The sequence below is a fragment of the Melopsittacus undulatus genome, chromosome 8 (assembly GCF_012275295.1).
Source record: "Melopsittacus undulatus isolate bMelUnd1 chromosome 8, bMelUnd1.mat.Z, whole genome shotgun sequence".
Lineage (NCBI taxonomy): Eukaryota > Metazoa > Chordata > Aves > Psittaciformes > Psittaculidae > Melopsittacus > Melopsittacus undulatus.
In genome coordinates this window covers 22,510,376-22,536,638 of record NC_047534.1, presented here as the reverse complement: position 1 = coordinate 22,536,638, position 26,263 = coordinate 22,510,376, and the positions used below count along the sequence as shown (strand labels likewise).

At 46.8% G+C, this 26,263-nt stretch overlaps 1 protein-coding gene across 32 annotated transcripts; it reads right to left on the bottom strand.

The window, feature by feature from the left end:
* Window positions 1–7,653: 7,653 nt before the first annotated feature.
* On the bottom strand, window positions 7,654–26,090 carry PAX6 (paired box 6). 32 transcript variants are annotated; one of them, XM_034065222.1, is made up of 13 exons: window positions 26,006–26,090; window positions 22,536–22,612; window positions 22,143–22,197; window positions 19,427–19,557; window positions 18,508–18,549; window positions 18,199–18,414; window positions 17,451–17,616; window positions 13,244–13,402; window positions 12,325–12,407; window positions 11,888–12,038; window positions 11,650–11,765; window positions 9,535–9,685; window positions 7,654–8,755 (listed from the first exon to the last, which is right to left on the bottom strand). In XM_034065222.1, exons 3-13 carry the CDS (start codon window positions 22,150–22,152, stop codon window positions 8,670–8,672), a joined length of 1,311 nt encoding a protein of 436 aa, XP_033921113.1. In that variant the 5' UTR covers window positions 22,153–22,197; window positions 22,536–22,612; window positions 26,006–26,090; the 3' UTR covers window positions 7,654–8,669. The 32 variants fall into 32 exon arrangements, with proteins under 32 accessions (XP_033921113.1, XP_030906171.1, XP_033921114.1 ...); XM_031050311.2 differs by lacking the exons at window positions 22,143–22,197; window positions 22,536–22,612 and having other exon boundaries at window positions 26,006–26,018; XM_034065223.1 differs by lacking the exons at window positions 22,536–22,612; window positions 26,006–26,090 and having other exon boundaries at window positions 11,650–11,747; window positions 22,143–22,152.
* Window positions 26,091–26,263: the final 173 nt, after the last annotated feature.

Sequence of the window (26,263 nt, the reverse complement as noted above, 5' to 3'; positions counted from 1 at the left end):
AGCATTTACATGGTGATTTTCTGTGGTTTTTCCCCATAACCATTCTGTGACTGTCAAGTTCCTGGTATAAAACATCCTTCAGTTCCTTCTTCTCTTGGTTTGAAGAGAAACAACTAAGGGGTGCAGCTCAGGTAATTGAAGAATGGTTGCAGCCTCTCTTGACAGGCAGTTGCAATGTGCTACCAGCTTCTTTTTGCATTTTCGGAGGCCCTTGTTGGCTTGTTTGGAAAATCCGTGAGATTCTTCACACCTGCTCAGAGGGCTCTTTTCTGTAAAGATCGAGGTATGAGGCTTTTCTGTTTGTTGCAGTTTTTTAAGCAGAACTTCCTACTTTTTAGCAGGCTACAAACTGAAACCACCAAACTCAGCAAGGAAACAATAGACTCATCCCAGTGAAGACATTCCCAATTCAGCACAAGAACCCGATCTTCACAGAATTGTGACACACAGTCAAGAAAGCAGTAATGAAATTTAAAACATTGTGTCTTTAATATGTCAAATAAGAACTCTTTATATAATTTCTGTTGTGTTGAGGTTTTCAAAATATAAGTATTGGGAACATGAATAATATTATGATGGATTAAGTCTTCTTCAGTGTTTGTAAAGAAATTTCAGAAGCAATTTCAAGATGCAGCTGAATTCAATTTTCTGTAACAGCAGTTACAAGCATTTGAAAATGGGCATTCAGCCACTTCAGATTTGGTAGGCATGGTAGTACGCACTGTAAATCTAATGTAAAATAGTGATGTTGCTCCAAAGACAGCTTTTGGAAAAGTACAAAAGTCTAACTTACGAAAATCCTTTACTGTGCCAGTATTGGAAAGTGAGCTATTAATGAAGTTTTTCTGAACCCACAAGGTTGTAACACACTGTTTAAAAAAGTATATACATTAAAAGAATTACACACACCCTCATTTAAACCTCTATTTCTCCAGGATCAGATACTGGAAATTTAATAAAGTGTTATTCTTTTGCCTGTGCTGGAGAAATGTCATCCATAACCACACAGCACAACAGAAATAGGAAAGAAGATGCTTTTATGCCTTTAAGAGGTGGTGGAAGCACTACCCTTCAGGCTTTTTATTTTCTCTTGTGAGCTACCTGAGTGCAAGGCCTACATTTCTTTTTTTAATCACACTCTGAGCACATGATGCTGGTTATTCAATAATAAATCTACCTGTATAGAAAAAAAAAAGAATGAAAATGAACCCTCTTCATCTTAGGAAAAAAAGGCAGCTCAAATAAAGGGAAAAAAGGGAAAAAAAAAAAGAAAGCAAACAAATTCCACCACATTTTTTGTTGTTGTTTCAGTTTCTAGTCTAATATAAGCAAATGTTAGGCTGGCTTGGTTTGCTTTCCAAAAGCAAAATCTATATTTCAGCAGTCAGATACTTACACGTGTTGAGCATCAGCCAGCCATCCTGGAGCATATGCTGAAAACTTGGCTGATGATTTAAACTCTGCCTTTAAATGATTTTGAAAGTTACTAGGCACATCGAACTAATTTACAGACCTCCTGTTCATATTTGGTTTCTCTGGTGCTGTAGAGCTTAATCTAAAAATTCTTCCAGAGAAGTCAGTGGTAGTCCAGGAACAAACTGGTAGAATTAGGTCCAGTGAGTCTTCTTTAAAATGTTAGCAGACCTAAACAGTTTGTAGCTTCATGTTCCTCTATTTAAAAATGTATTTTAGGGTCTTCTAGCACTGACTGTAAATCTTAAATCCAAAATGTAGCAGGAATCAAAAAGAAGGTCTTTACTCTCTGCTGGCAGAATTTGAGTCTGAATGTTCATGCCTTCAGAATGCTCTCAGCACTTATGGCATTGGGGTATTCTCTTCAAAGTCTTGAAACAAGTACATTTTGGTGCACATTCGGGTGCTTTTCTTAGAGTCAGGCTGGAGCAAATGCACTAAGGAAAGCTCTTGCTGAAATTTCATGGGGCTAGACTTAAAGCTAAACTAATGAATTAAGCTGAACTCAATCAAGACCACACAGAGAGTGATGGGCATAAGGAAGCATTTGGAAGAATTCTCCAGCGTGGTGAAATTTCCATTTATGGTACTTCCCAGCCTACAGATAGCTCAGGATAGCTCAATGGTTTTGGGAAATTACTTGAACCAGAAGGATTTTGATAGCACAGGCTTGGAGATACTGGAGTAACAAATCCATCTGTGTGGGAGAGAACCTTCCCAGGAGTCATCTCAAGACTGGGTGGTTCTTCCCAACTAGCAAAGGATCATAGACGTGTAGCTTCAAACCTACACCATCAATATGCCAGCTTCAGACAAGCAAATCATACTCTATCACACCAAAATACTGGGAAAGAGTTTGGAAACACAAGTGGTATGCTAGGTAGGAACCGTTTGCCTGATTGAGAGAATAGAACAGAGACAGTAAAAGAATACATGCAGGAAAGCAGAATGGGGTTCATTTTGCAGTCCTTGCCTATAGAAGGCTCTATGGAGTCTTAAATATGTCCTATCCCAAACAGGTGTAAATTAACAGCAGTTCGTGCAGATCAACTGAATCATAACTCAGAAAATCATCAGACCCAACAGAACCTTAGTTTAAATAAGAATAGATGGGTTTGGAAGCATATTTTCCTAAGTAACAGTGTTGACTTAAATTCAGAGAAATCAAAGTGGACAAGTTGCTTCTTTAAAAGCAAAAAAAATATATATAAAAAATTACTGGATTTTTATATAATCCAGTCTGTCAGAGGGAGTTTTAAAAATGAATAAACCCTCCCCTGCAGTATTTGGAGCACAAAGCTGCAGACTACAGGCTCTGAATATGAATCCAACTTTGTAAGGAGAAATGTAAAGGGTAAAACAAACAGTAGCAGGAAGAAATATAAATTTTCTTTATTTGTGATAAGTCCACATATTTGTTGTAACAACCTGAAGGTCTTTATCTGCTTTGTGCAGTTCCATATAAATCAGAGTCCTTCTGTTGACCTATATGTAATTTCTGGGGAATAACTGTTCATAAATTTCTCAAAATCCATCAGCATAGACCTGACCTGAAGGAGGTTATCTGTAAATCTACAAACTCCTCTGGTGCAGCTGGAAAAGCTCGTATGTCCCAGGAGAGGAAGGGCTACAATTTGCAGCCCTCACCAATTTTAGCTGCTGGAGTGTACGTGAGGTCTGTCAGGTGCCTGGAGGCAATTGCAACCTCTGCTGGAGGATTTCATGGAACTTACAGATCCTGTCAGTCACCTGAAGGTAACAAGGATCCTCCTGGGTCACTCACAAAACCTCTGCTCACCATCTGACCCAGCTGCAACTCAACTTGGGAGGTCAGGCTGCAGCACCTGAGAAACCATAGACCTCTACGAGCCCAGCAAAAACAGTAGCATGGTCCTTTGTGGGGGCAAAGCCCACCACCATCAGACATGTGTTGTCACCTTCACCTCATTCAAGATCATGATGGTCTCACCAGGGATATCCTAGTGAGATATTACCTAGAGGGAGGAAAGAAACAGTATGGAAGGCCCTGAAATTCTCACTGTTTTAAAACAGTCATCAGAGGTTCACCATAAAACTTAGGGGAAAGCAGGTTTCATGGGGACCTTCTTCTCAAGGACCACCTTCAAAAGAAACAAAAGTGATTCCGGCAGCTGGAGGTTTCATGAAAATCTGTCACACATGCTAATTATATGTGTTAAGACTGATCAACTGATTTCATTCCTTCCAAGTTTCATTTCCTCAGCCCCTATGAAAAACACATTCATCTTCAACTATTGAAAACTATATTAGGAGAGTAACCTATCCTAAGAAAGTTAACCTAAGTAACTACTGATACACTGGGGTTTTCTTTCTTTACATCTAAGAGAATATTAGGAGAGGAATTAATTTAAAATACATTCTAAAGCAGGGAACTTGCCAATCTGGCTCCTATCTAAATGGTACTATCCTCACCACCATGCATCTCATGCAGATTGCACCGTCCTCTGCTGTTTTCTCTAAGAACTACTAAACCCATAACGTAGATGGGTAAAGAACTCATTCGATGCATAGCCCAGAGGGTCATACGTATGTGTTAATAACATGTGAGAGACTTGCCTAACGTCATTCTCCAGCAGTAATCCAAAAGAAGCTATATTCCATGCTTCGTTTTCCCCCTCAAAGAGCAGGAACATTTGGGCTTCAGGGGTCCCTGCTCACTTCAGCCAAAGACTTGCTGCCACAGCTGCCTTCTCTCCACAGCAAGACACATAAATACTTGCTGCCTGAACAAAACTGAACAGCCATCACATCTACTCTCATGTCTGTAATTCATATACTTATTTCTAATGGGGGGGAGATACTGCATTTGGGTGTTTGTAGGTGCCAATCACACTTTTGATTAGAAACAGGGCTGCTGGAGCTCATTAAGCAAGCAGGTGTCTTGTCAAAGAAGAGTTATTTAAAAAGATGCTACTACACCATTCTCAGAGCAGAAGAGCCTTATCAGCTGCATGTGCTGCGATGCTCAGCTACTGAGCTGAGGACAAGAGCAAACGGAAGTGAACTGGGAAAAAAAAGAAAAAAAAATATTTTTGGGTTTGCTAGTGCTGTTTGTACCATGGAAATCAAGGACAAATTTAAACCTTAGCATAACTCTAAACTTGCACGTACTACCCAGAGAAAACAAGATCACATATTTTAGCCAGTAATATCAGGAAAATCAATAAATCAATTAAAAAAATGAAAGAAATCCAGACACCTTTGGCCATGGGAAGTGAATTAAATAAAACTACCAATAGCTGGAAACCACGGGGGAAGAGATGTGTGTTATCAGTCCCAGGTTGTTCTTTACAGCTGTAATCTTTCCCCCAAAGATAAATCCAATGTTAGGCTGCCTAATGTAAAGCACCCTACGGGGGCATTTTGCTCCCTTTATAAATAAAAACCTAGCTAAAAAAAAAATAGTTATTAAATCCCCTTTCTGTATGACAGCCTGGGTGGGAAAGCATCTCTTTCTGCCTCCTGGAGCAGAGTGCACACTGACTCATGCTTACCTTTTAAAAACCATTAAAACCGGTATCCACACAACACAGGGCAGTTCCAACGCGTATGTCGCTGCATGCATGTCTGCTTCACCATCAGCATGTATGGCTCATCATCTGTCTGCTCTGAACAGTAACTGTTAGGTTAGCAGCCTTTTCACTTGTAAATGTAAATATTGTATCTAGAACACAATATTTGAAATACAAAATACAGTGTTATTAAGACAGCGCTCACACATCAATTCTTGTGTGACTATAATTTGTGAAATGCTTTAGGAGGGGCTTATAAATAAAGTATAAGGTGTTATTATGAAATACATTTTAACCAAATGCACAGAAATGTCTCATTCCTATTGAAATCAATAGCAAAACTCCCACTAATTTCAGTGGTAAAAAGAGGAGACCCTTGGAAATTGCTGTGGTACACTGAGCAATGCATTACACTAATTTCAGTCTTCTTAAGAAATACAGATCTAGAAGAAGAAAGGGATGAAAATGGATATTAGAGGCACTTCAGAGCATGCTGAGGATTTCCATTTCCCACTGAAGCAGCAGGTAGTGGTGTCTGGTGAGACAGCACATCCGGTGCTGGGGCTGCTCTGGGACCTTGCCTGGCCGCTGTGGAGCACCCAGGGGCTGGCACTGGTGCTCAGCCCCGTGTCCCAGCCCACCATGGGGAAAAAGCTCTTGACAGTGCTGTGGGCATGATGTGCAGAGCAAGGCTGCCTGTAACCCACCAAGCCCCCAGCAGCAGCTCTTCAAGGCAAGCAGCGGTCTGGGGACCAAATGCCCTAACTTCTTCCCGATGTGCAGCCAGCCAGGGACTCTTCCCAGCCAACCTCCTTCCATAGGGCACAACAGCGAGCCAGTGAGCCAGAAACGTCTTCTCTCCACCACAGACAGCTATAGCTTGTCTCTGAAATAAGCTCAGGGTTCATCCACGCATGCAACTGCTCCACAGCCTTGCTGCGGCTGCAGAGGCACAGGGCTGTGAAAGGCTGCAGCCCCACAGCACAGCCTGCCCTGAAGAAGGCTTCAGAAAGGGCATCCAGGGCTGGAGATGGCTCAATGAGGGCCACCAGTGGCTGGACTGCAGGTGGTGGAGCTGCAAGGGAGGGAAAACCAGGGAAAGGCAAGGAAGAGCTGCTTCTGCCTGCCCATAGGCACCTGCAGAAACAGCACCACAGCACAAAATCTCTCAGGGGAGAACGGAATGGGAAGCTCATTTCCATTCCCAGTTGAGCAGAAGTTGGCATTTAGATAACAAACTACATTAGTAGGTATAAACACGCTAAGTGGCTACATAAATGCTGGGTTTGTACCTGTAATTAATTGTTCCCAGGATCAATTTAGCTAAGCAAGAAAGGACCTGCCTATTGTAGTGTTAATGTGATCTAGCCATATCTTATAAATATATAATGTGCATGCGCATGTCTGATAAAAATATAGAAAAAAAATTAAACCTTCCCCACATTTCATTAATATTTTCCAATGGAGGGCTTTCAGATAATTAAAACTAATTAATGCTGATATAATGAATATGCTTACAACTGACCAATATCAATTAAAAATAACTGGTTTAATATTTTTGCACATTTTTGCTTGCTTTGGGCTCATGATTTTATTAACTATTACCTTGTGCTTTGAGCAAAGCTTCTCTTTGTCCCTAAAGGATTCAAGTTTAAGTGCATTTAATCTTGTCTGCAGCATTGCAACTACCTCAGCACCACAACTCTGCTACTCCAAGTTTACAGCGAAGCGTTATCTGCAGCAACAAATATGCCGAAAGGAAAACATAACCAGCCTAGATAGTATCTTTGCTTCACAAAGGCTGCTTGTGATGCCTGTGCTTTGACTCAAAACTCCTGGCACATTGGCTTTTTAATCATGAGATCCCTTTTTCAGCACAGCATCGCAAGTAACAACTGCAGCACAATGAGCCAGCTTCATAGATATGGGAATGTTTAGATTTCCCTGCCAGTGACTAAAGGCCTTTAGCTTTCACTAGCCAGTCCCAGCTCGCATTGTTGTTGCCTGTTGATTTGTCTTCTCTCATTATTCCTTGACATGCAGCTCTCCACCCACGCCCACACTAACAACCCTCACACAAAGCGCATTGAGGTATTAACCAGGTTACAAGTTCAATGGAAAATTACACTAAGATTGTGCTGTGTGGCAATATAAAGGGATGGTATTCACTCTCCCAAAGGGGCTGTTAAAAACACAGCTGGGTTTGTGGTGTTTTTTTCTTTCTAAGCATCCTAACAAAAACAATTTTTAGAAGTCAGGAATGTATATTTGTGTCTGTATGCATCTATACATACTTTCTGTAGAATTACAACAGCCAGACACAGGCATGCATTGTGTATCCACCACTGGCTGGCATGATGCAAACTCCCCACTGGAAATTCTGCTGGATTCTGGAGTTTATTTAGAGCATTCCCAGAAACCTGAACTAAATAAACAACCTCCTCCTGCTCTCAGCTGCAATTAGATACGTGAACCTATCTTCTTTTTGTTAGCCCAAATTACAGGCTTTTGGAAGAGCTGAAAGTCTACAAAACGGTTCCCTCCTTACTGAAAACTGAAAATATATTCAAAATCAAACTTAATGAGATTAACCTAACACAGTAACAAAATTTGCAACACCACACTATAAGGTTAAAAAGAAAATAGTATAATAAAGGAAATACAAAGGCTTTGGCATGGTTTTTACAATCAACAATGGTTAATTTTGATATGTAGTTGTGAACAACTTCAAAACACTTAAGTTTAAAACTCTTGCAAGCACTTTTAATTGATTAGGAATGAATTCTAGATGCACAAAAATGATTGGACTGTGAACAGTAGTACAACTATTCTAAGAACAATTAACTCTTGCCGACCAAAAAAGAAACGTATGATGCATGAAAATGTGTATAAAACATCTATAGAATATTCTTGTCAAATATAAATGAAATTAACTTTATTATAGAAATCATTCTGGGAGATATCTAGGGAAGACAAATACTTACATTTCGACATAAAACAAATTGGATTATATCGAAGACACAATCTACCTTTTATCTATCAAACTCTTTTCTTCATTGAAGCTCTCTCTTAACCCCTGTTTGCACATAGCTTCATCCGTTAACAACCTTTGGAAATACCAACAGATATTTTTCTTACATAAATCTAGTGCGTATTGTTCCAGGTTTAATTATATGCAATGGAATGATACAAACTTGGAACATCAATCCATAATCTATAAACAGATTGGTAGAAGTATTCGATATATCTTGATAAAACTCTTAAATTCGTGGCAAAGCTTGTTGATCATGGCTTCTTTTTTTTTTTTTTTTCTTTTTTTTTTAAACAACTTCATGACCAACACAGATCAAACATCCATCCAGTCTACATTGTTCTTTTTTTGTTTTTTTTTCATTATAACATACAAATGCCCATTTACAAATAATACACCAAAATGAATAAAAGTTTGGATACCAAAATGAAGATTTGTTCCAACTGATATAATGCCTCCAGTGTACAAAGGTCCATGTGAAAGTCTTTTCCATGTGTTACAGCGTAGGGCACAGTTGCAGTACAGAAGTACTCTGAGAGCCATTCTTCCTTTATAAAATACTGCTGAACGTCCAACTGTTGTCCATATAGTCATTTACGGAATTAACACATGTTTTACTGTAATCTTGGCCAGTATTGAGACATGTCAGGTTCACTGCCAGGAACTTGAACTGGAACTGACACTCCAGGGGAAATGAGACCTGAAAATTGAGGGGGGGAAAGGGCATTTTAGTTTTTCTATACATATCACGATTTTTGCTTTGAATTTCACAGATTTGTGCTTGTATTCTGGTAAATATTAAATCTGGCCATCTACCAGCCTGCAGAATCAGGGAGGAGGGTGATATATATTTTAAAAACCTATGTATATCTCACTCATCTGTTGTTATAAACAAACTGTCATGCTTTGAGATAAATTCCGGAGCCTCAGCTTGTTTGCATCAGCTGGGAATTCAGCCCAAAACACACTGAACATTTATTTTCTCTTCAAATGCATCTGGCTTGCTCCTGGTTATGCTGATACTTATCCTTCATGCCCTGGTTTACCTTCTTCTGCACAGGTTAATATTTCTGCAGGTTACCTGCCTTTTCAATAACTTCAAATCTTTAGGAAGAAAATAGCCTTTGACGCAGACACAGTACTAACGCTCCCATACACTGAACTTCCTGGGTGTGAGGATCTCTGCCGAAATTTAACGGTGAAATTCAGAAATTAATGGCTGCTTTACAAATTAAGTACGCAGGGAAGATTTTGCAGGATGGGGGCCTCCGCTCCGCTGTTCAATCACCAGCCCTGTTAATCAGCTGTCTTTCATTTACCCCTCTGGCAGCAGTTAAAAGTCACCCTTTCTGCTCTAGCCTTCAAGGTTATACATTGTTACCCTCTGCCCAGTTCAGCAGCTACTAAACCCCATGGAAAGACCTCTCCCAGCAATGGAGGAAGACTTCTCTCAGCGAATCCACATGGAAAAACACTCACCTGTGGAAGTGGTGCCAGAGGTGCCCATCGGCTGGCTGTTCATGTGTGTCTGCATGTGAGGAGGGGTGTACGTATCATAGCTCCGGCCATTCACTGATGGACTGGTGGGCAGCATGCAAGAGTAGGAAGAGGTCTGGCTGGGTACTGGGGGCTATGGGAGCAAAGGACAAAATCGCCTTTAGTATCACTCAAGGCAAACATAGCATTACACTTCCAGATGGATGTGCCAGCCCTCAGAATCAGCGTGTGCCAGCTGTGAAAAGAGCTTCAGTTTCAAATTCAAGGACCTAGATGTAAAGCCTTATTTAGGAGCTCAGCCAAGCAGCCTCTTCCCAGAGGGTTTTGATCTTCAGCAACAACGTGGACAGTCACCAGCACCTATTCAGACACACTTGGCAAGCAAATCCCTACATCTAGATGTTAACAAAGGTGTTACACACCTAAACCAAGGAACCAAAGCCTGAGCACTGCCCTCGTTTGTACTTCTGCACACCCGTTTGTACTCATGCCTTTTGCAGCCAGAGACAGGGCTGGCATCTTACCTTGTGTTTGTGGTGTAACTAAAAACTATTAGGGGTGTAATAACTAGAAATTACTGAGGCACCCAGGTTCATCTTGCATCTGCAAACATGTTGCACATGCACACAATGTGTGGGTTTGGGGTGTGTTGATCCCCCTTCAGAGCCTCAGTCACCCAAACCTATGCCAGCAGCATCCCAGGAGATGAGACATATAGATTTACCTAAACTCCAATCCCCCTGCCAGCGGGACAGCAGCTGGGTGCAGGGAGTGAGGGATGGCACAGTGTCAGAAAAGGACCAAGCAGGGGATCTCCCACTCTGGGGTACCAGCAGAGTGGGGACTGATTCATCCCCAATATGGGAAGGCAGCAGGGGGAGCAGAAAGCAGAATGAGTAATTCCCACACTCCAAGCACACAAGACTCAACATGTCTGCACATATTTCCTCCATCTGCACATCCCCGACACACGCCGTCTCCAAAAATACTGACAGCCTCTCTCTCTAAGCACACAACGCAACATGCATCCTCAGGGAGATGCCGAAAATTCGGCTGCCAAATCTCCCACTCCAGCATCATGTGGCCATCGCACCATGGTGGCCACATAGACAGGACCTTCCAGAGTGGCTCACACATGCTAGGTCCCTACCCAGGTGCCCAGCAGTGAACTGGGGTCCTCCTGCTTTCCCAAGGATCCCCTCCCCTAATCAGCCTTTTGATCTTTTGTCATCTGCTCTCAGCCCGCTGCCGGGATCAGCACTGCTGGCCTCCAACGTCATGGAATAGTGACCTTGCCAACGTCATTTCTTTCCACGGACTTGCAAGACTCTAACTTTATTTGGTTAATTTTGGTTCAGCAATTAGTAACATAGTAATTGCTGCAGCGAAGGAGTCAGGCTCTCTAATCTGCTCGCCTGCCTCTAGCAATGGTCAATGCTGTGTGCCTCAGACAAAGCTGGAAAACTCCCGTAATTGGCCAGCACCTTCCTAGGCCAACCCCACCATTAAAAAAGGAGGAATTTTGCATCTGAAAGGTCTATAGAAACAGACCCCAAAGGAATAGATTTCTTCCTAACCCAGCTGGTGATCAGCTAATGCTTTCAGGCATGAGGATTGACAGCTCCTGCAATTCTGGCTTAGCTGGCATAACCACTGATGCTAATCACATCCTTCCCTCTCTCAGGTGTTCCTCATGAGCCGCCGCAACATTACCTACACTGAGAAGGTCAGATCCCTCCAGCACCTTATTCAGGCAAGTTTCCACAGTACTGCACCAGTGAGCTCCATAAGTTAATGAAAGGGCGATAGGGGTACAAGGGGTCCAAAATGGGCTTTTCCATCACAGATCTGTTTCATTGTAAATTTGAGGACCTTTCTCTTTTCAAATTCAGGAAAGTGCTTGATGAGCACCAGGTCTCAGGATGCCCTTTCCATCGTGATTTTCCCATATAGGGCATCCTTTCAGATGCAAGGGAAGCCTATGGTGCCAGTTTCCCTGCAACATGGTCTGGGTTTATAATCCCCTGCATTCCCACGCACCCCAAGGCTGCTGAGTCCCAAGGGAGTGTTGTGGCATGGCACTTGCACCAGACTTACTTGCATAGGCAGGTTGTTGGCCATGGTGAAGCTAGGCATGGGTGGCAGTGCACTGTACGTGTTTGTGAGCGCCGTGTCCGTTCTGCCCAACATGGAACCTGATGTGAAAGAGGAAACTATAATAGAATAAACAGATAGATGAACACATTAGTTTAACCACAGTTACGATCAGCAATACAGTCTCAGAGTCTCGTTTTCACAAGAGGATGAATGAATGTGAGCAAGTTGGTGACATTACCGGGGGTGGTTGGTTGAGGGATTGGCTGGTAAACGCTTGTGCTGAAACTACTACTGATGGGAATGTGGCTGGGAGTGTTGCTGGCTTGTCTTCGCTGGTTCCTCAGCTTTTCTTCTCTTCTCCATTTGGCCCTTCTGTTAGAAAACCACACCTGAAAAGACAGCATTTGAGAGACATGAGTGACCTGACAAGGACTAGAGGCATGACGGGGCCTCCCTCACATAGCTCAAGGCCATGCTGATAGAAGCTGGCTTGCAGTGTGGCAAAGCAGCACATGAAAGCAAACCCCAGCTGCTGTTATTTTCTTGAAGGGGTAGATGGGTAAATACCTGGTCAGAAACAGGGGCTGCCCTGTGCTTTGAGAAGCCAGGAATAATAAAGATAGAATAGTAAAAGTAAAAAATAGAAATAGCCATAATTGGACAGCAGCTCAGTACCTGTATCCTTGCTTCAGGCAGGTCTATTTTAGCAGCTAGTCTCTCTCTTGCAAATACATCGGGGTAGTGGGTCCTCTCAAATTCTGCAAAGAAAATATTGCTGCGTTAGTTGCAAAGAGTTAATGTGACCCACTACACAGTCAGAGCCATTCCTCCACTGCCTATGCTCTAAATGCTCCCAAGAAACATTACTGTGAAGGCAAAGCTGAGATTTCTCTGCATGTTAGGAAGGAGGAAACCTTCCCTTGCCTGCTGGGGAACACCATTAAGGGGATGGGCAGACTTGGGTGCAATGCTACATCCTTCAAAGCAGTGAGGTCTTCTGCTTCTGCTAAGGGGGTCCCTGAGGCAGCTCTGACCCTGTCACCAAGAAGCAAAATGGCACGTTGCTAAAAAACAGCAGGAAATCGGGACAAACATCCACAGTGGGTCAGAGGAGAGGTGCACTCAGGCTGGTCAGGGAAAAGGGCACCTGCTCCCAGCCCCAGGCAGCAGCAGCGCTGGGGATGGGCAGCAAGCATGGGGGCAGGCACAGAGGGCTGCTGCCAGCCCTAACTCCCTGCCCTCGCCTTCCCGGTGAACAGCAGTGCGGCATGGATAGGGACGCAGCACAGTCAGCAGGAGGAGATTTGTCCTTATGAGAGAAGCCTGGAGTGTAACGCTGATGTTTGGGTATGATCTGTGCCCTGAGAATGGTCTCTGAAAACATTTTAACAGGTTTTCAGTGCATACTGCAGCCATTGATGAATGTTTGGAGCTCAGTGAATAAAAGTGGATGCAGGGAGACATGGACTTAAAATATATATATGTATATACATATATAAGGCACACGAATGCCATTCTTCTGTTCAGCCCTTAATATAGCCAGGGCACATTTTGCTTTTCTCTCCCACTTCAGCCGTAGGAAAATGTCACTCACCTTTCTCCAGGGCTTCAATTTGCTCTTGGGTAAAGGATGTCCTATTTCTCTGCAGCTTCCTTTTCAGCTGGAGTCTCATTTGGGCCTCATCTGAATCTTCTCCATTAGAACTGATGGAGTTAGTGTTTTCCCCTCCTCCTTCCTGTTGCGGACAGCCATCTGCAGAATCAAGAGTCGGAAAGTGAAACAGAGGTAAACTTGTTTTAAGATCTTTATCAAGAAATAACGCGATTGAAAGCAAATTTGGCCATGTTTGCTGACACCCTCCCTTATAAATGTCTCAGGTATCAAAACCACATTGCACTAATGACATAGGAAACACTGAAACATTTTGGTTTCCAGCATTATCATAAACATCGGAGATGAGGAATTGCGATCACCTGGTCTTCATTTCATTTTGTTTTCCCTCTAGGATAAAAAACCTGCATAAAAATACTTTCCCCCGAAAGTGATTATTCCCATGAATTGCTGCTGAAGTTCCATGGCAGTCTCCTCCGTCTGCTGCATTTATTTACCTATTACTATATTTAAAATAGTGATGTTCAGTATTTCAGATTATCTATAATCAGTAATTCCTATCTAATCAATTAGATGTTGATAGGTTTGCAGAAAATGCTATTAAGAAACCAAACCAAGCTTGTAATCTTTTTTAAAAAATATTTATCCAGTTTTTATTTGAATTCTGCACAGTCAATTTCATTTTAAAGGTTGTGAATTTAGAAGTGCCTGCATTGTTCTGCAGTTTTATTCAACTATTGTATGAGTGTGCATTGCCTTGACACCTATTACTGAGCACAGCTGTAATTATATCATCACCAAGAACAGGCTATAATTGCTGAAAATGGAATTTTATATTTAGATAAAAGGACTGTCCATTCTTTGTAATGTGTTGCACCAGAGAAAAGTAAGATTTCTTTTAAAATTTTAACATGTAATTTTAAAAGAAATAGTAGCGAGTTCACTAACTAGCTGAATACACTGCTCTGCAGCTGAGCCGTTGGCATATCATTTAAGCGGTACATTTTTAATTAGGGCATTCCCACCACTTTTAATGTAATTTCTGGCATTAAACAGGGTGGAAAAGTTCCTTGTGCTCCCCTTTGGGGCGGTCTCAAGGCCCAGCCGGCTTTGCGGGGCTCTGCTGGTACCCAGCTCACTGTGGGGACAAGGAGCGGGCTCCCGTGTGGAGGCAGAGAGCTCCTTGTCCCTAAGCGAGCTCTCTCTCTCCTTTTTAAGCATATTTCTCTAGGCGTTTTGATGTCGCATAAAGGGGGAGATGGGATGAGGGACCACGGGCTGCTTATGCTAATTCCCTTGAGAAGTTACGCCAAAAAAAAAACAAACGACGCTCCCACTACATCCTTTAAATATTGTGGGAAATCAACTTTAAAGTAATATCATTTATAATCGGCGAACAATAGCCCCGGCCATCAAAGCTCAGGGAGGGGATTGTGACAAGATCTGGTGGGACCCTTTCAACCACTTTGAAATGTTTTAAACCCCGAACTCTTCTCCCCCATTTAAACCCGGGGATTCAGCGGCCGTGGTCACCATATGGGCGGCCGCAACCCCATTGAGGCGGCCGGCGGCCGGTGAATAGCGGGAGGGAGGGGGTTCGGGGGGGTCGGTGCTGCCTTTCAGGGGCACACAAAGCCCCCCGGCCCGGGGACGGCCGTACCAGCGCCGGGGGCCGCCGCCTCACCTCCGCCACTGCCTTCATCCATCACTGTCCACGGGGCCGCCCAGAGGCGGCAGGGATGGCCGCTGGGGCTCGGGAGCGCGCCCTGCCTCGGCCGGGGAGCGGCGGGCACCGCGGGGACGCGCATGTCGTGCCCAGGACCGGCCCAAAGCGGGCACTCCCTAACCCCCTTATTTCCTTATTTTTAAACTTTTGAAGACACTCAATTTTTGCAGCCCCACTTCCCCCCAGACCTCGGAGCCAGCTCAAAGTTCCGCCTAAACGCACTTATCGTTATTTAGAACCGACGGACAAATAAGAGATCTTTTTAGAAGCAACCCCTATTTTTTATTTTGTTTTTTTACTTCTTCCTTCTAATTTTTTCCTTACAAAAAAAACCAACCAAACAAAAAAACTAAAAGGCGCGATCTCAATAGGGCTGTTCCACCTTCCAGACCTAATCCGTAAGAAAAAGAGTGAATGTTGGTCCCTATTATCCTATAGCCAGACCATCTGACGCTGGGTATAGGATTTGTTTCCTGGAAAAAAAAAAAAAGACGCTGGGAAATAAAATCATTCCTTAGTTTCTTAGTGTCTTAATCAGTGAGGCGGAAAACAAGCAAAAAAAGATAGCAAACCAATTGCGGCATCTCTCAGCTATAGAGCCGGGATCAAAACATTGTAGCATCTGTTGAAAGAGAAAGTGTCTAAATCCTACAGAAGGCTTTAGTCTTGTAAGAGAGGGAGGGGGAGAAAAAAAGATAAGAAACAGTGTCTCGGTGATCCCTAAAACCACTAAATCACTGGAGAATTTCTCCCGGATAGAGATGTCTCTTTTTGTTCTGTCAGCCCTCACGTATCCATTATTTTATTCACTGCTGCATGGCGTTTATCAGATTGAGAACATATTTATACCCCTCTGAGACCTAACCTCGCCTTATGCTTTTTGAGTAATGGACTCTTAAAATCCAGTAACATACCCCTGCAAGGGAAAAAAAAACATTAGAGGGAGCATGAATATTCCAGAGGAAATCCATTTTATTAATTTTAATTTCCTCATGCGGCTGGTTTAAGTGCCTGCCTGCCTCCCCTTGCCTCTCGCACCCGCGCACACGCGTGTCTCCGGCCCTGCCCGCGCTGCTCCGCACCCCCCCCGTGGTATTTGGGAGAGGGCTCCCGGGTTCCTCAAGCCCTGCCACTCTCCTGCCCGGGGGTCCGCGCTTCCCTGCGCAAACTGCGCTCATCGCCGTGCTGAGGGAAGGGGTCAGCACAGACCCCTAGCAGCTTCACCGATCTCTACCCCGAGTCAGGAGCAGCGCTAGGGCGAGGAGGACCCTAAATATCTCTATTGAAAGCCTTTATAAAATAAATCTAAATTAAATAAACAGAGGGCGCCCAGGCCGTTTGGAGCCACACTGGCAGAAAATGCGCTCCCCTCTGCCGAGCACCGCTGTGCCTGTGGGGTGTGAGGCAGGGAAGAAGGGAAGGACGGACGGACGGACGGGGAGCCCCGACGACGGCCGAGACAAGGATGCTCGCAGAGGGGCAGGGGCATTCCCTGGCTCCGCAGGTAAGGCGGACGGTTGGAGCTGGTCCGGCTCCGAAGTGGGACAGGGGGAAAACAACATTTGAAGATAAAAACCCCCACAACAACACAACAATCAAAACACCAAAGTGGGGATGGGGGAAGCGAGGGCTCCGCTCTATCTTTCTAGTGTCCTTCATAGATTGTTTTCTTCTCTTAAAACTGACATGTCTAATTGGCAAGCGGTGCCATATCGTGTCCAGAGGTCTCCTGTGGAACATTTCTACAGCTGTCTCCTTCAACTAGACGCTTATTCATGTCGCCTTAATGAGAAACAAAACGATCTCTAATGAGCAATTACATAGCGACAGAATTGTTCCCATAACAAATTCTTGCGTGTGACAGAAACATCCTTTGTACCAGATATACCGCACACTGTTACCAATTTTTTTTTTCCTTGCGGGGTGAAAACAAAAAGCAGGTTGTTGTATATAGACACCTCTTCTAAAGGAATGACCACAGCCAGGGAGAGAGCCCAGCCTCAACAGAGCCCGTATTCAAAAAAGAAGCCATTAACCATCTTAAGTATGTAACGTAACATCCCATTATCCTTCATATTATCCCCTTGTCATTCCTACAACAAATACCTATTAATCTTCAGGATAAACAGTTTCCTGTATTTACAAAGTTGTTTCGGGTCCATTGAGGAGGAACTATAATCAGCCCGACGGAGATAGTTCCCGATCCCCCCGGCTTTGCAGACCCCGGCGCGGAGCAGGAGTCCCAGCCCCCGCATGCTCCTCCCGGCCCTCCCCTGCCAGCCATCGAGCCGGGACCGGGCTGGAAGCCGCCGGCCCCCGCCGCCCGCCTCCCCGGGCAGGTGGCGGGAGGGACCTTCTCGGCCACTGCTCTGCGAAAACGGCACTGGCGGCGGCCGCGGGGGGGATCCGCGTCGGAGGCATCCGCCGCCTGGCGGGGCTGAGCCTCCACAGGCTGTTCCTTACCTTGTGCGGGCTGCCCGGGTACCGAGGTGCCGGGGTACCAGCCGGGCCGGGTGCCCCAGGTCCCCGTCTGACCGTTCAGCATCCTTAGCTTGTCGTACATCCCGTCGGCACCCATCTGTTGCTTTTCGCTAGCCAGGTTGCGTAGGACTCTGTTTATCGACGACACCTGGAAGGCAAAGGACAGGAAAGACGATGGTAGTGCGGTAGCGCGCTCCCCGCCAGCCACGCGCGCAACCCCCGCGCCCCCTCCGCTCTGCGGGCGGCCCGACCTGGGCGCAAGTCAGGGGCTCCCCGAGCGCTGTGTCCCAGCCGCCCCGACTCGGTTACTGCTGGCGGTGGTGCAAACAAACAAACCAACCAACCAACGACAGGGGAGGAAAAAAGGAAGAAGAAAAGGGTGGGGGGAAAAAAAAACAAACAGGAAAAAAAAAAACAAAAAACAAAATCCCCAACCCGAACCCTGCAAAACCAGAGTGATGGCTTGGACTGATGTTCGCAGTCCTGAGGCGCCAGGCGCAGGGGTGACCCGCATATTTTATATATATATATATTTATTTTTTTCCCCTCTTCCTTAAAGGCATTTGTCAGATTCTGTATGAAAAAACAAACCCCGCTCCTGACCCTGCCACATGCAAATGATGTGAACCTGCTATCCTCTCCTCTGGTAGCAAAACAAAGGAAGCAGAGGCTCGCTACGGCTACCCAGCATTGTACACGGCACACAGGAAGGTTTTGTTCATGAACTTACACTGGGTATATTATCGTTGGTACAGACCCCCTCTGATAGTAATCTGTCTCGAATCTCCCACGCAAAGATGGAGGGGCACTCTCGTTTATACTGCGCTATTTTGCTTACAACTTCTGGAGTCGCTACTCTCGGTTTACTACCTCCGATTGCCCTGGGTCTGATGGAGCCAGTTTCGTAATACCTGCCCAAAATTTTACTCACACATCCATTCGACACCTGGATAGGGAAGCGGACAGAAAATCACATTATTAATAATTTCAAGACAAAAATAAAATTGTTTAAGTATGCATTAAACAATGACAAGCTTACGTTTTGATTGTCCAGCACTTGGACTTTTGCATCTGCATGGGTCTATAACACAAAAATATACCTTAAATGGTATGAGAACTTACTTAGAGAGTCTTTTTTTTCTTAAAAAAAATAACATTCGTGGCCCTACCCTCTACAAAAGTGATACTTTAAAAACATCTGGAAGGGAAAAAAGTCCGGTCAGAACGTAATTGGTTTAGTATTTATGTTAAAATACGTCTTAAATGCGAACAATAGCTAAACCAAACTGGTCTCCATCGTCCTCACTGCTTTTAGACAGAGTACTGGGGGGACAAGGGGAGTGAGGGGTTATCGACACCTACATTTACAAAGCACCCCTGAGCTGCGCCAGATTGCCTTAGTGTCTGCACAGATTCCGGGCTAAACCCCCTAAACAAGCGTGGCTTGGAGAGGGGGAGGGGGGTCCCTCTCTCATTTTTTTCCCCACCTCTTTTTTTTTCACTTTTTGAAAGGAAAAAAAACCGTAAAACCAAAAAAGCAGTAAAGCACGCCAAATGCATACAGATCTCACAAAATCAGAAGTAAAAACGGGGAAGGGAACAAGGGAAAGGAGAGGAAACTGAAATTATGCCGAGCCGTATAATTCAGTTTATTACAGCGAACTAACTGTAACGAGAGTGCAGGTTATCACCGGATGGACATAAGGGGGAACAACAACAAAAAAAAAAAAGATTGTTAGAGGTGTGTGTATATATATATATACACACACATAAACGCGTCGAAAGGTCTATTTGCAGCGACAATCGAGCAGATGGATCGTTTTATTAGGCTGGAAGGCGGGTGGTGCTGGAGGGTGGGTGAGTGTGGGGGGGTTGGCAATTAGCGCCTTGGCGGCCAGCGGTGGACAAAGCGGCTGCGGAGCGGCGCGGAGGGAGGGCGGGGGCGCCGCCGCCTTCACCTGCAGAATCCGGGAGATGTCGCAGGGCCGGGCGCCGCTGTGAGCGAGTTCCACGATCTTCTGCCGCGTGGAGTCGGGCAGCGGCCTCCCGTTGACGAACACCCCGCCGAGCTGGTTCACGCCGCTGTGACCTGCGGGAAGCACAGCACCCACCATAGCACCCTCAGCTCCCGCGTAGCGCCCGCGCAAGCCCCGCCTCGCCCCTCCGATCCAACCCGAGCAATCGCTCCGGACCCCGCGCTGTCCTCGCCCGACGCTCCCAGGGAGTCCCCGAGGCTCCGGCCGGCGGCAAACCCCCGACCCAGCCCCAAAGCCCAGAATATTCCTGGCTATATCGCTTTGGGTTGCCTCCTTCCTTTGCCTTTTTGCTTTTTATGTTTGCCTCCCCACCATAAATAAATTTTAAAAAAGGGGGGGAGGAAGGAAAAATAAAAAAAAAAAAAGGAAAAATACCCAAAACCAAGAAACCGCACCAAACAGAAATTCGAACCCCACCAACCCCCAGCACAGGGACGCCCGCCTGCATCCGCACAGCCACAGCTCGCTTCGCCGAAAGCCAAGCGGGAGGCTGCCTCGCCAGTGCCCAACCTGAAGCTCCAGGCTTTGGAGGAAGTCTCCCTGGAGAAGCTCTGCTCTACGCGCTCTCCGCTCTCCTCTCTTTGGAGCCTCCTGATAAATTGACTCCAAGAGCCCAGGCTTCTTAGCAATAAATAAGCTCCAAATATAGAAGAGGGGGAAAATATGATGAGCCTCTCTGACATTTGTCTTTAAAATAAAACTAGCTGCACGTCAAGTTTGAGCTTAATTTCTGGAAATAGGCGGAAGTCGCCCCGGATCATGCATGGAAGGCTAATTGAAAAGATCAGTTGGAGCACTTGTGGCAGGCGTGTCACTTTATGACAGTACTCTGCTTTTGAAAATTGCATCGTCACGACAAATAGTAGCATGATAAAACGACCCTTTCTGTCCGCATTTGGATATCACTCAGACTAGATTGAACTCTCCTCGCTCTCCCTCTGAGGGAGGTTGAGGTTTGAGGTACCCGCGGGCTCTGCGCGGACACAACCGAGGGGGCGCGCTCCTTGCGCAATGGATTCGAAGTGACATCGGGGCTGGAGAATTTGCCGCCCGGTCCCAGCAGCGCGACCTGCGCTTCCCACCGCGGGGCGAGGAGCTCCGCGTCCCTCCCCGCCTGCGCCCGGGGGGGCGGCGGGCTGAGCTCCGCCGGCCAGGACGATGATGGGCGCCGGGGGGTGGCCGGGAAGAGCAGGCCCTCTGCACACCCCCCTTCCATCCCTCGTTCTCCCCCATAAACGCGTACGGGAAGCCCATTTCAGAAGAGGGGAGGGACATGCACCGCACACTCTCGCCGCCATAAAAAATGGCAGCGGGGAAAGCAAAATCAAAGTTTCACTTAAAAGGTTAAGCCTTAATCATTATATAATTTCCCTGGAGAGCGGTGTAGATCTCGCCCAGTGGCAATGATTATGCGCCTTGTATTCTATTGCTAGTCATCTAATAGGAAAACATATGGTGTCAATTTGGATGCTCTGCACCATATACACCCAGGAGTTATTAACACAAAGCCTGAAGAGCCCGCCGCGACCTTTAAACAAAATAAAGGCTTCACCCGAATGATATCTTTTCTGCTTTCTGCGGTGGCGATCCCAAACGGCCGAGTGAAGGCATTCCCCCATTACCATAAACCCTCGGCACGCCACTGCCAAGGCCAGCCGCCGCCGTCCCACAGAGGCGCAGGTGATCCCTCCCAGGGCCGACGAGGCTTGGGTTTTTCTCGGGATAAGTGAGAATACACCTCACGGACGGGCAGGCAGAGGCTCCACAAGGAAAAATAAAAATAACCTCTTAAAGAAAAACTCCACCCGAGGTTTCCTGAGAACCCCCAAACCCTGGTGGTTTTCCTGGTGCTCCTCACCCGGGGGACACCTTATGAACCGGTTTCACAGAAGGATGATAACGGGGTCCCGGAGCCTCGCATTCCAGGCCAGGTCCTGAAACAACACTGGGGTAGGAGTCGCCAAACCCTAGCCACCGCTACACGCGCAAATTAAGCGCGCCCACTGCGCATGAGCGCCGAGGGGTTGCATGGCCTCACAAAATCGCTACGGTGTACCCCGCGGACGATGAGCTTCCCGAGATGGGGGTGGCAGGGACCTCACCCCTGGTCCTTCCCTCCCGACCTCCGCGCAGCTCATTCTGCCGGAGCGCAACGAAAGGACGCTTCTCCCAGCCACTGTGCCAGGCTCCACTCATAGCGTTCCCGCGCTTTCTCCTCCGACAGACGCGTAGGCCCATCGGCGAGATCTTCAACCACATCACCGACGACAACAGCAACAACGAAAGGCCCCAAAAATTAACAATCCACAAAGACACGGGAACCGGGAAGCGAATAAACCCAGGAGATTGCAGGAACTGCGCCTGCACGGAGGGGCTTGCTCCTGCCCAGGCACGCAGAGGACAGGACACGCACCAGGGCCTGAGCCACCAGCCGGATCAGTCTCGGGGGCTGTCACTGCGCCCCCGGCCCGCTCCACGCCACGCACGGCAGTACCCGCGTCCCGACGGGGTGGGCAACGCGCCCGGCCGCGCAGGGCCCACCGCGCCAGAATACCCCTCCCCGCCACCCCAGGCCCGAAGCGAGCCTGCGGCCCCGCGCCACCTGCCCGCGGCCGCGGAGGGGCGCGGAGTCACTTACTGTTCTGCATGTTGGGCTGATAGAGTAGTATCCCACGGGGCTCGCCTATAGCAGTCTATTGGTGATAAAATAGGCGTTAATCAGGGGAGGTAGGTAGTGTCCGCGGTTAAGCTGCAGAGAGGCTAATATCTCACAGGTTTACTTTGTTATTCCGAGGCGTCTTCCCCCGATTAATTTAAGGATTTGGGGGCTTTAATAACTTAGGGCAAAAATGTACATATGTATCCCTAACACGCGAAAAAAATCAGGAAAAACAACCCGCCAAGTGGTTTCTCGTTTTAATTGCATGCAGGTGGCGTGTTGCCTCGGCGTTAGTGCCCTTCGCCGAGGTGGTGCATGAAGTAGGGCGACAACAATCACAAAGACAGTCCCAAGTCATGTTTTTAAACTTGCCTGGAAGCGAGGCGGACTGTCCTCTCATACAATTTAGGGACTCGCACATCTGCGGGTCACTAGTTAAAGTCTTCCCTCTAGGACAAAGCAGAAGAAGTACATTAAGAAGTGCGGAGCGGCGCCGGGAAGGTGCGCGTGTGCCTGGGGGGAGAGGCGCTGCGCTGCGCGGGGGGGGAGGGGGGCGGGGGGGGGGGGAGGGATGGCTCTGCCGGCTGCTCTGAGTGCTGGGAGCGGGGCTCCATTTTTACCTCCGGGTATTTCCTCGAGTTATTTATTCCCCCCCGTTCCCCCCCTCCCCTTTCCCCGCGGCACTAGCAACTTTTTCTCCTCCAAACTCCCCATCTTGTGATTAACTTCTTTTTTGGTCTTTAGATCTTCCCCTTTTTCACTGTACTGTGACACACGCTGTCTACCTCGCCTCACTGCTTTAAAAAGTAAGAACAGGAGGGGGTGAGAACTGTTAAACAAAGCCTACAGAAAGCGAACAATGGCCTCCATTCTGCTTCTCTACCCAAACCCCTAGTGCAGAAACCCAGGCTCCTTAACCGGCCATGCAGCTTCCCAACTCAACGGACCAACAACCCTCCAACTTACAAAGAGCAGAGAAACAAGCCCCTTCTCCCTTCATTAGTGCCTGCCTTGACCCAGCTCCTGGACAGTCCCCAGCGCCCTTTTTTCTACACACACTCCCCCCGCCTCGCTCCCTCCCTGCTTCCCCTGCTCCCTCTATCCTCCTCTCGCCACCTTCCCTCCCTCTTTCCCCTCTTCCCCCCTCCCCCCCCGTCCCACTTATTTATTTATTTATGCTTCCCCCATGTATTTATTTGAAATCGTCGCGGGTGAAGATGGAAAAGTAATTTCTCGTTATAAATATCTGGCGGTAATTGTGTTACTGGTGCGAGTTGTTAGGGGTTGTAAAAAGATACAACAGCTCAGTGGGGTGCTCAATTGGGGAGGGACAATTACAATAAAGAGCCCATTCAAGGGGGTTGCTAAAAAAGGGGAGGTAAAATAATGAAATAGTCGCAGCCTTCATTTTCTCTCCCTTTTTTTCTCCTAAAAATACTCATTCTCTTTCTTCTGCGCCTATAATGAATATTAATTTTACTCTTCCTGCATATGATGGAGAATTCAAAGAGCACGTTTCCCCATTCACGAAGAGCCATGGCATAATTTATTAAGTAGCTTTTAGTAATCTTAAATCCATAAAAATAAACATCAAACAAGTACTTTCTCGCAGCATGAAGACTTTAACTGGTAAATATTTACTGCTCTTTGGAGAACTACCTGATTAGCAGCAGAGCAAGCTACACTGTACTTCAATGGAGACGTGGCCGTATCTCCTTCAGCTGAACTGAACGTGAAGCCATCCCTTTAATACACCGAACACGTATGCATAGACACACACCGAAAGGGAAACCCACTTCTTCAGACACAATTTCCTCACATATTTCACGCACAACTCCTAAAGGTGGGACTTAGGGGGTTAAAGGAGCCATCCAGAAAGCCCCCATGAAACTTCCAGCCCTCAGCTCTGCCAGCACAGATCTCAGAAATGACAATGAATGGATTTAAAAGAAAGGGAGGGAAAAAAAAGAGAAAAAAAAAAAAAAGAAGGGGGGGGGGGGGGAGAAGCCATGAAACTAAACCAAACCAAACCCCAAACACAGCCGAAAGCGCTTTACAACAGAGGGCGAGGGAGCCAAGCGCTTCAGCAAGGTAAGAGGAGGCATGGGGCAAGGAGCTCCAGCTTTGCTCAGCAACTTTCTGACGCCCCCAGACTGGCCGCGGGGACCCCCATACCGAAGCAACACTATCACGAAGTCGCCTTCTCCCATCGCCGTGCCTCGGACCCGCTGCTCCCCGCAGGGACCCGCACCCGGCTCCCGGCGATATGCTCTGTCCTAACAGGCAGGGCCTAAACTGCCAGTCGGTTTTTAAACTCCAAATCTTTATATAACCTGATGACGGACAGCATTTCCCCCCCTCTCCCGGTGAAGCCGTAGTTAGTCGTTAAGATGACAAAGTTTCGCCTTCTCGGGGCGAGTGAGAAAAAGATAAAACCCGAATCGTTTTGAGATCAGGCGCTGGTAAAGGTCAGCAGCTATAAACATTTATTGGCAAGGGCCACTTTTATTATTTTATGTCCCTAAAAATGGAGAGGAATCCGTCACTTTTCTTCTCCGGGACCTTGCTGTCCTTTCCCAAAACGGCCTCCGGCCAGGTACATTTAAGCGTTCGAGAAAGTTTGTTTTTAAACTTTCCAGAAATGATTCCTGCTCTGCGCGGCCATGTAACACCTCCGGGCAAAGCGCTACAAGGTTAAATTCAAATCCAGATTGGGTCTGATTGGTTTTGGTGTTTAGGTTTGATGCTTTCTTTTTTCTTTCCAATTGCACTTGCAAAGGGAAAAAGAACCCCTTTTGCTTCCTTTTTGCTTTGCTCTTCCCAGAGCTCTTCCCTTTTAATTATTTTTTTCTCCACAGCGAAGAGTTTGCTACTTCTTAATATTTCAACTTCTTAAAAAAAAAAAAAAAAAAAAGGCTTTGCTATAGTGAGGGATCAAAGAGGCGGCTGCGTGGCTTTTTCTTGCAGGAGTAAGCGAGATTGGGGATTTTAAAAGCAAATAAAATCTTTTAAAAGTGTGTCGATTAAAAAAAATAAGCAAAAATATACATTTCCCCTAGCCGGGGCCCGGTGCGGGCTGTGCGGGGCAGTGCGGGGGGCTCCGCGCCCCCGGCGCTTCTCCCACGCCGGAGCTGGGAAAGTTGCCGGCACCAGGGACAAGTTGGGAAGATCCCCGGGTGGCTGATTAGAGCTGACAGCCCTTCAGCTCGGCTCAGCTCCCTGCCTGTACCGCGCTCGGGAGCTGGCTTGGCCTAGGATGTGATTTATATACTTTTTCCCTCCACGTCCCCCCCCCCCGCACCTCTCCCTAACGCTCGCTCCCTCTTTCCCCTACACTATCACGGGGGATCCTTCCCTAACCGAGGCCGCGGAAACACAAAGCAGAAGCCGCGGACGGGGCTGCCCTCAGGGCAACGCGACGCGCTTTCCCTCCTTCTTTCCCTCCTTCCCTTCCTTCCTTCCTTCTCAGGCGGCGTGGCATGGGGCCGGATCCCGGTGGGGTCCCGCCGCCCGGCCCTCTGAGCTGGGGCACCGGCAGCACCAGCAGCACAGACACCGGCGCTGGTGGTCTGTCTCCCTGCCCAGCGAATGCTGCGTGGGAATGACTGCTGCTGGCATTGCTTTCCGCGTCAGATGCTTTAGCTATTCCAGAGGACACGGGCTCATGTGAAAGGCAGAAAGTTTGTGAGCTCCTGGGCTGGAAAGTTCCCTGGGAAGCTCTTCGGAATGCAAATGGGACTAGGAGCGAGACAGAGAAAGAGAGGAGGGGAGAGAGCGAGAGCCCTGCCTAAATATTAAAATGCGAGGAGGGAGAAGTTGGGAGAAGAAATGAGCAGACTCACCTTTATGAGGCATCCTGTCTTGTTGTCAAAGCTCCTGTCAACAGTTTTAAGAGCGCACTGATTTGAAATGATGGTGCTTTAAAAAGAGTTGCCAGCAAAATAGTTTTTCTCCACTGAAGCTGCTGGTTGTGTGATCTCGAATTCCTGGGAAGGAGACAGAGATTGACAATAAAATGGGCTGTCAGTGACTGGAGAGCGAGAGATAAAAGAGTGTGTGAGTGAAGTGGGGAGAGAGAGAGACAGAGCACACCTATGCTG